A 16354-nucleotide genomic window follows, 5' to 3' on the forward strand; every position below is an offset into this window, starting at 1 on the left:
CACGGTGTACGGTCACCGACACATTCGGCACCGTAGGCATCGATGGAGGCTTATGTTTTAAAATAAATGTTGAACCGTTCTTTCCATTCCACTAAGCGCGCGCCCACTGCCTATGCGAAATTCGACAAACGAAACAAAAACCCGAACTCGAACATTTCAACAACATCGATTTCCATTTTACAGCAGATTGTTTTTTCCTAATTTCTATCTCGCGTTAAATCTGTTTTTTAAACAGAGATTTCACCTTTAGCCAAACCTCAGTGAGCGAAAAAAAACCGGGGAACTGGAATTCCTACAGTCGTATCGGTTAGGATTTGGCAAGGAAAAATAATCACTGCAGATGGCTTTGAATGGCTAGCAAAAAAAAAATACACTGCGAACTAAACTGTTGTTTAACTATTTGAAGCGAAAAATCATTCACGGGAAAAAAATTTAATTAAAATCTATATTTTTAATGTACTACAAAATTAAAATGGAAATTGAAGCAACCGATACAATGTCCTGGGAGAATGTGAGCCTAAAAGTATGCAATACAAAATCACGCATCCAAGAGATGCACAAACCTTAGCTTGCTCCACGCGAAGTAATATAATGTTGATAGGCATGTAGTATACTTTCAGGCGTTGTGAACCTTGTTTCAAACAATCTGAAATATAACAGCCAGACCAATGAGCATTGTCACATTCGGTGAGACAGAATGATGCATTAAATGCATCCCTTTTCAGCCCGAGCGGTCCATTTCGTCACACTGCCTTTACCCTTTTCCCTACGACCGATTGTACGCGTGTGTGTGTGTGTATGTCAAAATGGAAAACCATAGGCGAATGGTTTTCTTTCTCCCAGAAACCCAGAAAAACCATATCCCAGATAATTGAATCTCCGATTGACCGAAACGCACCACAATACCACATACGCCCGTTCCGTGCGCCAGTCATACCGTTTTGCATGAAACTGGCCCACATCCGTTGGCGTTTAGTGGGCATAACGTCCACATTCCATTTGACAGGACATTTTTGGTAATGGTTTCTGCTTTTTTTTTGCCCGTCCTTGTTGCTGCTGCTTGCAGCTGATGGTGGGGCGGGGGTCGGATAAATGGCTAACCTTCATCGCCAAATATAGCTTCCCTCCCCGGTGTCAGGGTGTCATTTGTCCACTTTTCGGAATCGATTTTCATTTCGAACCACCTCGGTCCGGTTGTCCAACACGTGTGTGAGTTTCCAGTTCATTCACTTCCCCCGGTAGAGCCGTCGAGAGGCCCGAGATTACTGTCCTTTGGCGTACCATTGGATTATCAATCCGAGCACGAGCAGGACAGGAGGCAGAACGGCGGGGAAGAGGAGAGCTGAGTTTTGAAAACATAAATTTTATTTCTCTAATGGTATGATTGCGGTTAACGTGTTGTGGCATTTTTGTCCATCCGGAATTGTCCCGGCTGACGGGTGCGATTTTTCACCGGTTTTGTTGTTTTAGTGTGTGGTGTTGTTTTTATTTGGTCGATCTTTTTTTTGTTGCTGTCGATAAAAAACCATCATCACGATCCGTGTTCTTCACTGCCTGTTGAACAAATATATATGTCTGTGTGGGTATGTGTGTGTGGGTATGTGTGTGTGTGTGTGTGTGTGTGTGCTCTTGCAAGCTCTCAAGGCCTATCAGAACGGCTAAACGGAAGAATATCCCGAATATGGGAGAGTGAGCACGTGGTCGCCTGACGGTTTACCGCCAATGAGTTTATACGTTAGCACCCAGTACTCCGGCCGCTTTTGTTTACTTTAACCGTTCGAAAACGATTTTTTATCCATGTTTTATGTTCGCTTCGGTTGTGTTTGTTTTTGGTAGTTTTGTTAGACTGCGTAATTTTTACTTTATTATTTCGTTCGCTCTTGTTTGCTCTGCTCTGGTTCTGGTGCGTTTGTTCAAGTGTTTGCTTTACAGCCCCATCCTTCGTTCCGAATTTAGCGGGTTACCCGTTTGTGGCCCAGTTTTAGCAGTAGCTTTCTCTCGCCAACCGATTTTTTTTTTTGTCTGGTTTTTGTTAACGCCAACGCCAATCACTGCTCTTCGGTGCTGCTTTCACCATTATTGTGGCTACTACCGCCTTTACGTTCCACCCTCCACCATATTCATTGTTTTATCAACCGGGTCCGGGGTGATGGATCATTTGTTTGAGGGATTACCCGCCACAGTGTGTCCGTTGTCTGCATTCGGGCAACGACCGTTCGTCGTCACCCCGATTCCCCCGAAAAAGGGTTTATGGTTCGTGATGCCAATATTATGCCACTGTTGCTGCTGATGAGCCTTCCGGCCTTTTGCTAGAGCTGGTTGATTTTACATTCAGATATGTTTTTTCGTCATCTCACCCTCGCTCGGACACGCAATCACGGGTATCGGGGCCGTAAATGGGATGGCGCAACAGGACAACAAATAACACCCGCACACACCATCCTGCTGGGAGCAGCATAGACCCCCATCTGTGAAGCTTATTTGTAGCCGATGTAATGTTGATTGCTGATAAAGCTTGCGGTGTGACATGTGGTTTGCCTGTCCTGGCCGAAAGAATCTCGCGGTGGCGCGGACCCAAAAAAGAACAACAATCCACCGGTTGGAAGGTGTCATCGGTATACAACAACATGCACCACCACCACCAAACATCATCCTGTTGCGCGTGTCCCACGAACAGGACGGGAGGCCATAATCGATCGGGTTGCCGGTGGCACGAGCTAGTGAGACAGTTTGTGGTTTAATTAGAATTTTCCGGATCCGGTGCTTTTCGGCACCTGGATGTTTGATGTTTGGGGCTGGAGTGCGCCGAACGGAATGCTGCCCGTTAGTGGTGTCATTCAGTTGGATGGCATAATTTTTGATTGGTTTATCTTAAGCACCATGGGCCCAGCGTATGTGGCACAAAAGTGCCTCGATAGAGCTTTACACATTGTGATGCTTAAATCAGCTTTGCGTGTTGAGTTTGAGCTGACGGGTGATTGGTGATTGGTGTAGTTGAATATTAATGACGTAATATTGAACAGTCTCTACCTATATTTCCCATAATTATGGCCAGATTTTTGAAGATTTTTTTGTGATGACTGATGCTTTGAGGGGTCGGACTGATGCATTGAGGGACTGATGCATTGAGAAGCGGTTCGGTGGCCGAGGCGACAGCGGCGCTAGTCTTCACGCGACAGGGCCGGGGTTCAAATCCCATCCAGACCGCCTCCCCGTACGTAAGGATGATTACTTTGCTACGGGTAAAATTAAGTCACAAAAAGCCAGAAATGGCAGGCCGAGACCTCTCGTGGTTGTAGTGCCGAGGAAGAAGAAGAAGATGGATTGATATCTATTTTGATCCGAGTGGGGAGTGAGAGTTGGATCAAATAGTCTATTTGCCTATTGCTTATAGACAGTGATCTCATCAACTCAAGGTCCAGGAAAATTTCTGTTGAGAACGTACATAGAAATTTGCCTAATTTATTTAAAGACCTAAATGGATTGATCTTAAAATGTGAGTTCTCTTCCACCTAGTTAAGTCTGTAGATTGAAGATCTATAAATATGGGTCATATCATAACATAACATAACATTTTCATTTTCTATAATGAAGTTTGATGATTTTTTTCTGTAATGAAACTACACCATATCAATCCGATTTATTATTTTGGGCTTTCAAAGCAGTCTGAAACATGTTTGCCTTTACTTCATAAATTTCAATAATTAATGACACATTGTTTTTCTCCCTCAGTTCTGTTATGAAAATCACACATTACTGGTAGATCTATGGCTTGCTTTATTTTGTCATCTGCTGCACGATTAATCGATCGGAAACGTGTGCCGTAATTAGATGGATTCACACGTATCACACACACATACACCACACTCACGCACACCCTTCCTAACGCAAAAACCGCTCCAAGCACCAGCTGTGCGATTAACTTCCCGTATCTCGCGCTACGCTAACGTCCCATCTTGCGTGACATTTTGCTTTTTCACTACATTTAACGATCGACGTACCTCGTTCACTCATCACAGCTTAATCGTACACCGACCAACCGAAGCAAACGTTCCACAACACACTATCTGCTTCCGAGCAGCATTTATCCCACTTCACCACCAGAAGCATCCTCGTGAAGCTAATTACTCATCCACTCACCTGCGCGCTCGCACAACACACACCAGCCTCTGGTACGCTGGGGGTATTGCTTTAATTTATGATTGCTCCTTAATATTACACACCTATCTTATTTTACAAAATTTATTGCAAACATGGCGCTAAGAAGCGTTTCCGTGCCGTTTCCGCCCACACGCCCATCCACTAGACGGACGGACGGATGTTTATCCCAGGGCAATTCAATCTCTCCACCCGTTTGGAGCTGCCGTCACGGTGGCGCACACCGTACGATTATGTTACTGCCTGCCCGGGAAGTGTAAATTGAGGCATAGGCAACGTCGCCGTCTCACATGGGCGAAGCGTTCCCGCGTCGTCCGCCACGGCACGGGAGGCTATATTAAATATATCCTAAACACTTTTATTTTCACTTACATCTTCCGGCCCAACAGTTTATTGTTGCCCGTCTCGCAGATAAGCGCCCACCGGAGAAGATGCGATATCGTCTTTCTTGTGAAGTGGCGTGAAGAGGACCCGCGTGCACCTGTACCTGGGCGAACGGGTGGGCGCCGGGTTTGGCTTCCCGCTGATTTATGTATTACTGCTTAAGCTGTTGCTGATGGAAGGTGGATATTTATGGTTTGTATTAATTTAAAAACTTAATAACCGGTGAAATGGTGGAATGGGAGAGACAGTTTGGTTGGGAAGTTGTATGGAGTGAGACAGGTAGGATGCAATCAGTTCAATGTCATCGACAAGTGTTGGCCACATGGGTGGTAATTACAGCTTGCATGGAGTACATGTTAATTTATTAATTGTTGAAAGAAGGACCTTAGATGGAGAATAGAATAAAACATTTGATTGGTGAGAAGAATTGTGAATAATGGCTTCATTGCGATCAACATCAGCAAGATCCCTTTCGCAAGCACCGTCAGAAGTTCGTTCAGAGTGGATTCGAGAAGGATTTTTGTACAGCAATTTCGATCGTGTTTCCCAAATTTTCCTCCTCAGCTTCTAAACGAATTTGTGAAGTTCGGTCATGAGAGAGAGTATCGCTCAGATCATCACTTTGGCCATACCTTCCCCACATAAGTAATTTTGGGACAATAAATGGCTGGCTAAACCTAGTAGATGCAGGCGACACCGTATCACCGATATTAAATTAATCTTGAGGATTGGTGTTCTAGCTAAAGCATCGAAATACATATTTAAACAAAGATTGGATGAATTACATTATTAATTGTAAGAACCATTACCGCACCTTCATTTTCAGCCACATGTTCTACCAACGCAAACTCAAAGTGACAAAAACTATATCTTTTATATTATCAATCAGCGCAAGAAAATAACCTTTCCGTTTGATAAGGAAAATCCGAACAGAAAATCGGTCGTAGGGGGGAAAAGGGGTGGGGAGGGTTGGCTAAACCAAATATTTATACCATCGCAATCTGTCACGCTGGTCCAGCTACAAAATGGAAAACCCCTTTCCGGAACCGGAGAAAAACCAAAACGAGGAAACGATTCAGTTCGGTCGGAGCGGTCGATCTAATAAAACGATAAGAAGACTATCCCCGGTAAGTAATGATATTCATTCTTTAGCATCCACAATCCAAACGACTACAAGCACGATAAGCGCTGGCAATGTGACGCCCGGTTGGGTGGAGAAAATGTTCTAAATTGACCTAAAGCGACTAAATTCCTCCCGGTTTCCTGGTAGAGAGAGTAAGGGCCATTCCCATTCCACGGCAAACGATACATAAACAAGGGCGGGACACTCGAACAAAATACGATGTACGCTGTATTTGTTTTGTACCGGGAAACCGAAATTAAGTCAATACCGAAAACAGACGATTTTGCTGCGGATAAATCGAGCTGATCCTAATCCCTTCCTTGGCGTGATTACAAGGAAGCACTGTGTACGTTCCGCATACCGGAAGAACATTAGCGCTGTTGGGACTGGGTTGTTTTGGATTCGTTTTTTTTTGCAATATTATACTCTTCCATATCTGTTAATGTGATTCCTCGAACCCATCGGCCGCATTATGTTTCGAGCGCATCATTGTAACATGGTCGAGGTCGAAGCACAGCCGGCATTAGCAGTTGCGCGCCTGTTGTCTGCTGCCAATAAAATATTCAACCAATCAGCTAATCAACCAACATCATTGCCGCGCACACACACAAACACACTTTTGTGAGCTTTTCCGCTCCCGTGCTACCCCTCTCCCATAGGTCCCAAAATTGGCCAAATGTTTTCAAAGTTATTTTCTCCACCCTCTAATTATTCGCGTTCGAACGGGTCTGGGGAATGTAATTTAAAGCACTTAAATTTTAACGTTAATTTGCTTTTAACAGGTTCGCCCGTTCGTCGATGAGGTTCGGGAGTGTGTTTACACGGTCGGAAGCACCAGAATTGCATGTTTGCAATCCTGCATGTACACGGAACTTTCGCGAACCGACGTAATTTTGGAGCGATTGGAAAAAACAGAAGCAGAAAAAAACGCATCTCGTGGTTCCGAAAGCACGCGGGAAGCTTGATTTCAGATCGGATCGAATTGCTTGCAATCGCGCCACGGCGTTTTTGGGATGGCAGGAGGAAAACTACTTAAAATGGATGCGCGTTTTTTCCCCCTTTTCCCTTGGTTGCCTTCTCGTTACTCGGAAGCGATTCGAAGTACCTCGATGGCGTGATCAAGCGAACAACAACGACGACGACAACGACGATGAGATGATGTAAATGTAAGAAGTTAGAACCATTTTCGTAAGATTAAAAAGTAACGAAACACCACATAGTTTCCAATGCAGGGATGGAAGTTGCCGTGTTCCGAGGTTGGCCGGGCCACAAAACTTTCCTACGAACCCGCTGAACCGCGTCGTTTCGAGGGCCGGGCCGATGCACTGGCCCAATATGCAGGCATGTGCAGGCATTTTCCGTTTTGGTCCAGGATGGGGAAAATTTCCATCAAACACCACCACCAGCCAGTGTTGTGTTGGTGCTTTACGATCGATAACGTATTTATAGTTTACTGAGCTCTTTCTTTATCGAGAGCACATCATCATGGAGGTGTGTGAGGGTTTTTTTCAGTTTTTGCTCCTTATCCTCTTATCCGCTATTACTACTCAAAGGTCACAATCGAACCAAAAGCAAAAAGAGCGCACTGATTGCTTGCAAGCTGCCAAGCTACCGAATTATTAATATCCTTCCATCCCTCCGATGTGAGCAAACTATGCGGCAAAAGCTTTCTTAAGAAATGTGTACTAGAAATTAAAAATAAGAAATCGATTCAATTCCTGAAAGGATAAGATCTTCCCCAACACAGCACAGTGGACTATCGATTCGTCCCAGATATTAACTAATACTATATTAAAAATAACTTTTCCTATTATCACGGTTGGCAAATGGCAACCTGAACTCTGCCAGGCCAAAGCCAGAAAAGGCAAATCAACGAACGAGCGGGAAGAGTGATTACTTCGAGGAATGTACGGTCCAAGAATGCATCCCATCATAATCATGGTCAGGGAAAAACAGTCAGCCAGCCAGCCAGCTTGCGTTCCGAACACCCATCCGCCCGAACCAACCCTTTACGACCGGCCGTTGCAGCGTCGTAAGAAAATTGTGTAAGAACTAATCCGCCGAGTGTGAAATGGAAAGAGAGAGAGAGATAGAAAGAGACAGGCAATGGAAAAAAAATTCGGACCGATATCGATAAAATATTTCACTCTGCTCGTGCCTTGCGGCTCTGTTTTAATTGAAGAAATATTGCTCGGAACGCTAACCAACGTTGCCCCGCTAGGGTTTGGGAAGTGGACGGTAAAAAGTCAGCCCGATGGAAACCTCCTTAAGAAAGAGATACGTTCGAAGGATCATCAGAGGACATCAGATTCGTATGCAAGATAAGGCAGATGCATACGAGGATGCTTCGGTTGGATTAATTAATAGTTGTAAATACTGACTATTGCTTTTCAATTTATGTTCAGGGAAAATGTTATCCTTTAATTTTATCAAGTTGAAATCAAAATAAACCAAAGGATTCGAATCATATCAGCTTCTGGAAACGTGGTAATCCATTTTATGTTAAGATTTCTAAGAAGTGAAATAAAAGGAACATGGATTTTTTTTACCGAAAACATATTTACCATAAATGAAATTCCCCCCAAAGCAAGCACAATCGAACTATAAGTCAATTATTTTTATCAAACCTTCCAGCGGTTTAAACATGAATCACTACTTACAATGTGTCTCCCGCAAGCTACACAATTCGTTATACTAGTGTTAGCGATTATAGAAATTGCCTGCTGCCAGGCGCAATATAATAAAATAATAAAATGAAATGATTTTTTTCTTGCTAATTTTAATAATCAATTCAGCAAAATAGCCCATTTGCAATAATATCCATTGCTAATAGAGATATTGAAAAATATTTAAGAGTATGGTTGTCCGGTGTCATTTTATCGGCATCATCAGCCCAATGAAGCCTCACATCTATAAGTTCAGGTTCGACGACTTCACTAGATCTATCCAACGATCTTGCTGTGTTCCTTTACACCAAAAGGATCGCTGCTAAGGACCGCCATGGTTCCTCTTCCAGGATGTGTCACATCCATCGTATTTTTCCAGCATTGGGCACCGTCAAGATATCTGCATCGTCAACCAGCTTAACTTGACGAAGACTCCTGGAAGAATTCGTGCTCCTGGAGGACTACCACTCGGATCGAGTCTTCTGGACTGTAAGAGTTTGTCTACAGAAGACTCGATCCGTGTGGTAGTCCTCCAGTCCTACAGTCTTGTAAGAGTCTGGATACAGTTCCTCTGAATAATTCTATTTATGATTCTATATGTGGTTACGGTCGAACAAAGGTAGTAGTAGACCAAGGTAGCTCAAAATTGTCAACTTAACTCTATATACTTCATAAAAAAATGACCAATGCATCGAAGCTGTCGATGTTCTCAATGCCTAATACAATTTGAGTTTAAAATTTTTAAATTTGACTTTTTCAGGATCCCTAGCACTCCTACAATTAAGTTGATAATCGATCCAGAAAAAAACCGCTATCCAAAAACCTGAACTCCATTCCGTCTCCCCTAGACTCTGTATTTCATTAAACCACAACCAATTACCATCGATTCCAGCACGCAGCACCAGCTCAGTAACGCGATACACCTTAAAATAGATGATAATTTTACCCCAATCAAGCGCATTTTACCGTCACCGTCACATCCGAAATTATCCTCTCGACCGGATTATTAAATCCCCACTCCTGGAAGAAACCCCACTTTTCAGCAACTCCCTCACAGATGGGACATACGCGCTACCGCCCTCTATACAATAAATATAGGACCCGTTAACCTTTGCTTTTGTTTTCCACTCTTGGTCAACTTCAGCGCCTTCCCGGTGGACACTATCTCTAGCAAGAAAGGCACAGTTCATGACTCATTTAAAAAGAACCACACACCAACCATCCGGTTCGTCCTCACACGCACACTCACACAAACACGGGTTTCCCTCGTTTCTATCAGCTGACAGTTTTCGGATCCAGTCCTTCGGTTCCTCGCTCCCACGCTCCACCCACGGGGAAACAACCGAAAGGATTATACCGGACGACTTATCGTTCAGGACAATAAACTCGTCGCTTTATGAATGCGAAATGGACTTTCCCCTTCTGGCGCAACGAACGAACGCCCTGCCGACCCATCGGACAGCATTAATTTCGTCGGTGGCTTCGACCCATCGGGACATCGCCGGGGTGGGTGGATGGCGCAAGCAGAAGAAGCACCGCTTGCGTCCATTTTTTATCGCTTCGCCTCCGGACGGCACGGACCTTTGCGTTCCCGGGCGCGGCACTTTATGTAACTGTCATCGGTATCTGTTTGCAGTTCCACTTATAAAGTTGGTTGTTGGAAGAAGAAGAAAACCCCAAAAAAAACACATGAATGGAAATAAAAGAAAACAATACACCACGGGAGTGTGGCGAAGCACGATGGGGAGAAACTAATTTCGATAGCGCCCCCAATCACTACGCGCCAGATCTCTAACAAAAACACCCCGATAGAGATGAGACGATGGCTCTTAAAAAACAAGGGAAAGAAGTAAGATGCACCCTTTATCAAAATCGCAACTCTTTTCTTGGCATCTCTCGGTGCCAGACGCCATACACTAATACGCCTTTTGTTGTTCTTTTTATTCGTCGATGTGCTTAATTTTTATCATTTTACCAGAACAATTCGGCTCCCGAAACGAGGTTATGGATTAAATAAAACAGAATCGGAATGGTTCATAAAACAACATCATCCTTCGAACAAAAGGGGTTTTGGGTTCGAACAAAAACCTAAGAGAAAATCATAACGAAATTTCCAGAAACAGACTAGCCGGTTTAAGCAGCACTGAGTACTTAAAACACACTAAGTAAACAAGGGCAAATAGACTTTATTTCTTTTCAACAAAAGGACAGAGCAAGAAAAAAACTTCAACAAACACGAAACAAATACACAAATTCGATACCAATCGCAAAAGACAATACTGGTGCCACTCACATCATGCGTCTTAAGCGCCGTACCATCCCCATAGTATCCTCCCATTATTTTCGATTTCTTACGAGCTGACAATGCGAACCTTCTGAGGCTGGAACTGTGCAAGAAATAGTAGCAAAACATGAAACAAAAGGGTAAGGGAACCGATGGAACCGATATCGGAAGGAAGCAATAAGGATAATCGGAAGGCAAGTGTCCGCTTGTGGACTCTATATTGAGGCTTGCAGCGCTTGCCAAAGCAAAAACAAACACCTAGAAAGCAACTCTACTCCAAATGACCACGAAAGCCAGGAAAATCAATCGCCCCGTTTGTTGGCACCATTCGGCCGCATTTGTGAGTGTATATTAATTTTTTGTTTTCGAATTTATATCTTTCGATCTGATTCGGTGTTTTGCTTCCCCTGTGTGTGCGTGTGAGTTCTTTTCTAGGTTTGGCAACCATCTTGTGTCGTTCTTTTCCATATTTCTTTGTGCTCCTCTCTCTCTTTCTCTCTCTCTCTTGTCCTTTAATAGTGTTCAATAAGGAAAACAACTTTGGAGGATGGTAGTGGATGCAGTTTTTTAACTTGTGCTCGTGTACCGCTTGGGTCGGGACGTTCCCGATACACACACGTTTTGGTGTTGTTATTGTGTTTCAATTTTCATAATGACGGTTCGAGCTGCAAGAACTGTTTACTGGTGCAACCGCACCTCGGTTCGGTTGAGAAAAACATCATTTTTCACCGTTCGTAATTTATGATCCAACGGCTGTATCGTTTGTATCGGCATTTTTGTTTTGTTTTCGACCGTTGTTTTACAGCAGAAGAGAAGGGTTATGAATTTTCCCCTGAAGGGTTTCTATTTTGTTTCGTTTCACTGTTTTATGCACACGATGCAAAACAGTAAATTATGAATACAAAAGAAGAAAAAGGGGCGTCCATTGGCTGGTATGGATGGAATTGGATCATATTGCGATCGGTTGGGCAAATTAAATCGAACAAACGATGGATTTGCGTACTGTTTTAAAAATATTGTTCTGATCAAAAGGACTGTGATGGAGGCGCCTAGTACTTTTCACAATATGCCATGGTTTCAGAGATATATTAAATAGCAATTCCACATTCATCGCAAACTTAATGATCGTAAATTAAAACACGCAATAGTTCAACACACAATTCGAGCTTCCGACCACCGGAATGAAGGCAACCGTAAAACGCAACTTAAAACCATAATCATATTCAATTGATACGGTTCATAAAATCTTGCCCCCGAAAAACAATTTTCCCAAAATTCAACCAAAGATTAAGATTTCATCTGACAAGCAAAGTTTCGAAGTTGGACATTCCTCAAGAGCGTAGTAAAATATATCTTGCCCGTGGTGGGGCCACGAGTTGCCACTCCACCATCCACCATCGCTGCACACTCTCGCTGACTGGTTGAGCGTGACACCACCGAAAAGGACGCTGCTCGCCATCGCCTCCGGAATATAAATCTTTGAATCGTGTTCATAAATCAACATGTTTTACTTTCGACACTGTCGAACCCAAACGCTCATACGGGTTTCCGGACCGATGCACCGTGCCGGGGATTGTCTTAAGTTTGCTCCCGGCGAGCCCCGTACCTAGCTGCTGCCAGAGAGCTGGAGACATTCTTCGCCTTTTGCTCCAGTGGACTCATGTGCATGGAGCTGTCATCGAACTCTGCCCGTTTGGTGACATTTGACCAAAACGTATGCGACAGTGGTTCGACGACTCTCGGGTGCGACTTTCCGCCGTGAAATATTTCCGATTCCACTCCCATGGATGTGTGGATTCGGCTAAATTGAATGGCGCTGCCAACTGGTGAATGCAATCGGATTGAAATGTGCAATTTAATCCTGGGAGCCGTACCCAGTGAATCAAAACCGCACCCCGTATCCCGGCGTACGGACCACTTCCAAACAAAAAAAAACTGCGAAACACACACAACAAACTTAGTTACTTGCAGCGCTCTCCTCCTTTGCCTCTGGAGTAACGTGCACGTACGCTTGCCGAGTCGTTTAATTGAATATTTATACACATGTGCGATACTATTCCTTCGGCAACATGCGCACTTGCATCATCATCACGGGCAGCTAACTTGTTTACAGTAGTTTAATACTTTTCGAAATTACTTTAATAGCGGAACGCGAAATTGCCTGCATGATTGCTTTCGGCAAGCGGCACGATAAAACTGTACAACGAACCACTGGCAGAAGGATACGAAATGGACACGGCAAGCAACCAAGTAACAGCAACCGACAACAACCAAAAAAATCCTGCTTCCCGGCACAAGAAAGAACCGGTAGCGAAAGCTGCAAGAACTTGATCTCGCACCGCGTAACAAGCCCCGGAAGAGGTGATGAGAACTAGAGCAATGATTCTAGATTTTCATTTCATTCTAGCTCGCTTCCCAGGAACCATCCTAGGTGCACGGGTTTGTGCGGCATCGCACAGCCCTACGAACTTCCTCGTTCGGTTCGGCCAAGGGTTTTACCGGTGATGGCGAAGTTTGTCCGCCCCTACCGTGGTGAGCGAAAAACTTTACCCTGCGAAAAAGTTTGGGGTGCTTTCCAGAGGACGATCAAGTGTATAATTGTGCACAAAAGGGTAGAAACACGAGATGAAATATCGCGCGAACAGACAAGCGGTGTAGTAAACATGATGAAATAGACAACAACAAAAACCAAACCTCCCCCCGCCACCCACCACGCGGGATGAGAGTTTGGGGCATGCAAAAACTCATAAAAAAACCTGCTACAAAATACCGATGCTCTGGCGCTCAAGTGTGACGAACATTAATTTACAGGATATCTTATTACCAAAAATCACAAAACTTTTCATAATTTTCGTTTCAAAAAATTGCACAGGGCAGCTACAGTTTGATGACGTGCTTTGGTTTTTGATTCTGCACGGCGAAGGTTGTTAATCGAATCATACCTGGACTAGCGATGTCATGTTGCAAGGACCCTAACAACAAAACAATGTGTTTAAACTAAGACTATCCAACTGGGGAAAATAAAATCAAGGTCACCAGAACACCTGAGAATGTACTGCCAAACAAGAAAATAATAACAACAATATACCCAGTAGATTTGATCTGGTAGATCACACCATACGAAAATATTAGAGATAAAAAAAAGAGAAGAGAAGCGATCATTACACTATAAGTGTACGAATAAAGCCATCAGGATATCACACAATTTAAGTTTGCCACTATTCTTAAGTGCCTTTTTCAAACTACGCGATATTCTCATAATAAAAGCCATTAGTTTTATTTTTCCAAATGTACTAAAGTAACGGTCAAAAACTGCATTCAAAATCCACTGTTCCACTGCTACCACAGTCTAGTGTTCTAAAAATTACCACAGTTGATGTTCAGATTGACAGTTTACAAGACCGATTTGTTTACATCAGCCAAACGCACATGGCAATACCGCACTGGCGTTCTCTTTAAATTCTAAATAAAACCTTCCACCATGTCCGTAGCGACCGATTTTAAAGGTAAAATCTCGTGTTAAACCATGTACGTACCATAATTCAATTATCACCTTTATCTCCTCCAGTGATTCAGCTTAAGTACGAGGAATCGGACTCCCACGGTCATCAGCTATTCGTGAAGGAAAATGCTTCCAAAGCAACGTGTAAACAGAAACCCACCGGTCGCACACTGTACGTGCTCAACGTACCGCCGTACGCAACTGAAGAAGCTCTGCGGCATGCATTCTCAACCGCAGGAGAAATAGAACGTGTGGTACTACAGGAAAAACCTTCCAATCAAGAGTCCGCACCGATCGAAATCATGGCCAAAAATCGATTTTGCTTCAAAGTAGCGTATGTGGTGTTCGCTAAGCCAGACTCGCTGAAAAGGATTCTTCGGACGAAAAAAATAAATCCCCTTCATTCCGAGGAAAAGCCACTGCTCACGGGTATGGACAAGTGGACCAAGGCGTACAACGAACGCATTCCAGACCCGGCCGCACTGCAGCAAGAAATCGACCAATACATGGAAACGTACGATAAGAAGGTGGAAGAGCAAAAGGCGATGGAGAGCAACAATGCGGCCGATGAGGATGGTTGGGTGACGGTGTCGAAGAAAAATGCCGGCGTCTTTTCCCAGAAGCAACAGGTCGTGAAGAAGCTGGAAAAGAAACTCGACGATGACCGGACGACGAAAGAGCTGAAGAACTTCTACACCTTCCAGATACGCGAATCGAAGAAGAACGACATCATCAGCTTGCGGAAAAAGTACGATCGGGATTTGAAGAAAATGGATCAGATTAAGAAAGCGAAACGGTTCAAACCTTATTGAATTGGCAGCGGTGCTGTGTGTAGAATAAATTCATCTTTTTTTTCCTTCCGTTCAGTCGATACAATTTGTTTTCCCTTAACTAATTTTATTTGCATTGATGACGATTTGCAGCAGTTTGTTCTTACCGGGCAGTGCTTCTAGCCGGAACATGAGCTGTGTGATGTTGCCAAAGACACAGCGCGATGTGAGCCCAACCTGCACCGCCTGGGCAAACCGTTCCAAGCAGCTCTGCAGATTTTCTTCCTCCAACGATTGGCCTCGCTGCGTTAGACACTCCATTTCGGCCTGAATCGTGTTCACTATAAGCATTAGATGCTGAGCGTTGATCGGTTGTAGCGTTGGTGGTATCGTTACGGGCGGTGTCGCTTCCAGCAAGCTTTGCAGCACGGCTAGATGCAGCTTGCTGTACAGCTCCTGGTTGTCCGTAACCAATAGCGAAAGCACACACCACCGGATGAGACCGGCGAGCGGCGTTATCACCGGCATCGCGATGGCTCCGGTCGGCAGTGCCAGCTGTTGCTGGGAAGCGAGACATAGGGAAGGATTCTCCGACACCCAGTCCGTAATGACATCGAGTAAAAGATCGGGTGGCGGGTTAAGTTGCGATTTGGCCGTTCCGTTCAGATAGAGATCGGTCACTGCGGTCATAAGATTGGCGGCAAAGCGTGGTGCTACCAATGGCAATGATTTCAGCTGTTCGGAGGAGTTTTTAGAGAAAATTACAAAATCCCGCACGATACACTGCGCCAACTCAAGGCTAGCCGGTGAAGTGCAACCTAGCTGCTGCATCCACGTCCCTGCAGCGCACAAAAGCGGTGCAATCGAGCCCGACACGGCCGTACTGATGAGCTTATTCAGAACGCTCGTTCGTGCGTTCGATCCTCCGAAAAGCGACAGAAATACGGCATTCCGAGTGGCGTCCGGACCTGGACGGGAAAAGAATTCACACAACACCAGCACCAGCTGGAACTCTTCGATCGACGTTAGACGCGGTTGGGGTGTTTGTTTCGAAAATTGAGCACCACGTGGCTCGTCGCGGCGCTCGCGGAACACAAATTCCGCTATCAAGTCCATGGCCATATCGTGTTTGTTCCGGTTGATGATGAGATTTTCTGCAAATAAAATCGAAAAGGAGATGAAATTTTCTCCATCAATTTACACACCTCCTTGAGCTCACCTATAATGGGGAGAGCATCGCGAGCCATATCAGGAAACTCCGACTTGCGCAACATATTACGCTCTTGGTTGGTCATTCTGCAAGCCTTTAAATCGCTGCTTTACAGCAGAAAAAATATAAAAATATCAATTAACAAATAAAATACGGAGATTTACGCGGCGTTGAATGTTTTTTGTTGTTCCGTAGAGAAACGTAAACAGCGCACTGTCAACAACTGTCAAAGCTTGCCGCTTCCGAACTGTCAAACA

At 44.3% G+C, this 16354-nt stretch overlaps 2 protein-coding genes across 2 annotated transcripts; one reads left to right on the plus strand and one right to left on the minus strand.

The window, feature by feature from the left end:
• The first annotated feature begins 13999 nt into the window (after positions 1 to 13999).
• LOC118505240 (ribosomal RNA-processing protein 7 homolog A) lies at positions 14000 to 14990 on the plus strand. The gene is made up of 2 exons (XM_036040790.1): positions 14000 to 14121; positions 14184 to 14990. The coding sequence occupies exons 1-2, from the start codon at positions 14097 to 14099 to the stop codon at positions 14927 to 14929; spliced, it is 771 nt and encodes a 256-aa protein (XP_035896683.1). The 5' UTR covers positions 14000 to 14096; the 3' UTR covers positions 14930 to 14990.
• LOC118505228 (uncharacterized protein C7orf26 homolog) lies at positions 14923 to 16324 on the minus strand. Its single transcript, XM_036040756.1, has 2 exons — positions 16107 to 16324; positions 14923 to 16041 (listed from the first exon to the last, which is right to left on the minus strand). The coding sequence occupies exons 1-2, from the start codon at positions 16180 to 16182 to the stop codon at positions 15005 to 15007; spliced, it is 1113 nt and encodes a 370-aa protein (XP_035896649.1). The 5' UTR covers positions 16183 to 16324; the 3' UTR covers positions 14923 to 15004.
• Between the last annotated feature and the right edge of the window lie 30 nt (positions 16325 to 16354).

Source organism: Anopheles stephensi, chromosome 2 (genome assembly GCF_013141755.1).
Source record: "Anopheles stephensi strain Indian chromosome 2, UCI_ANSTEP_V1.0, whole genome shotgun sequence".
NCBI lineage: Eukaryota > Metazoa > Arthropoda > Insecta > Diptera > Culicidae > Anopheles > Anopheles stephensi.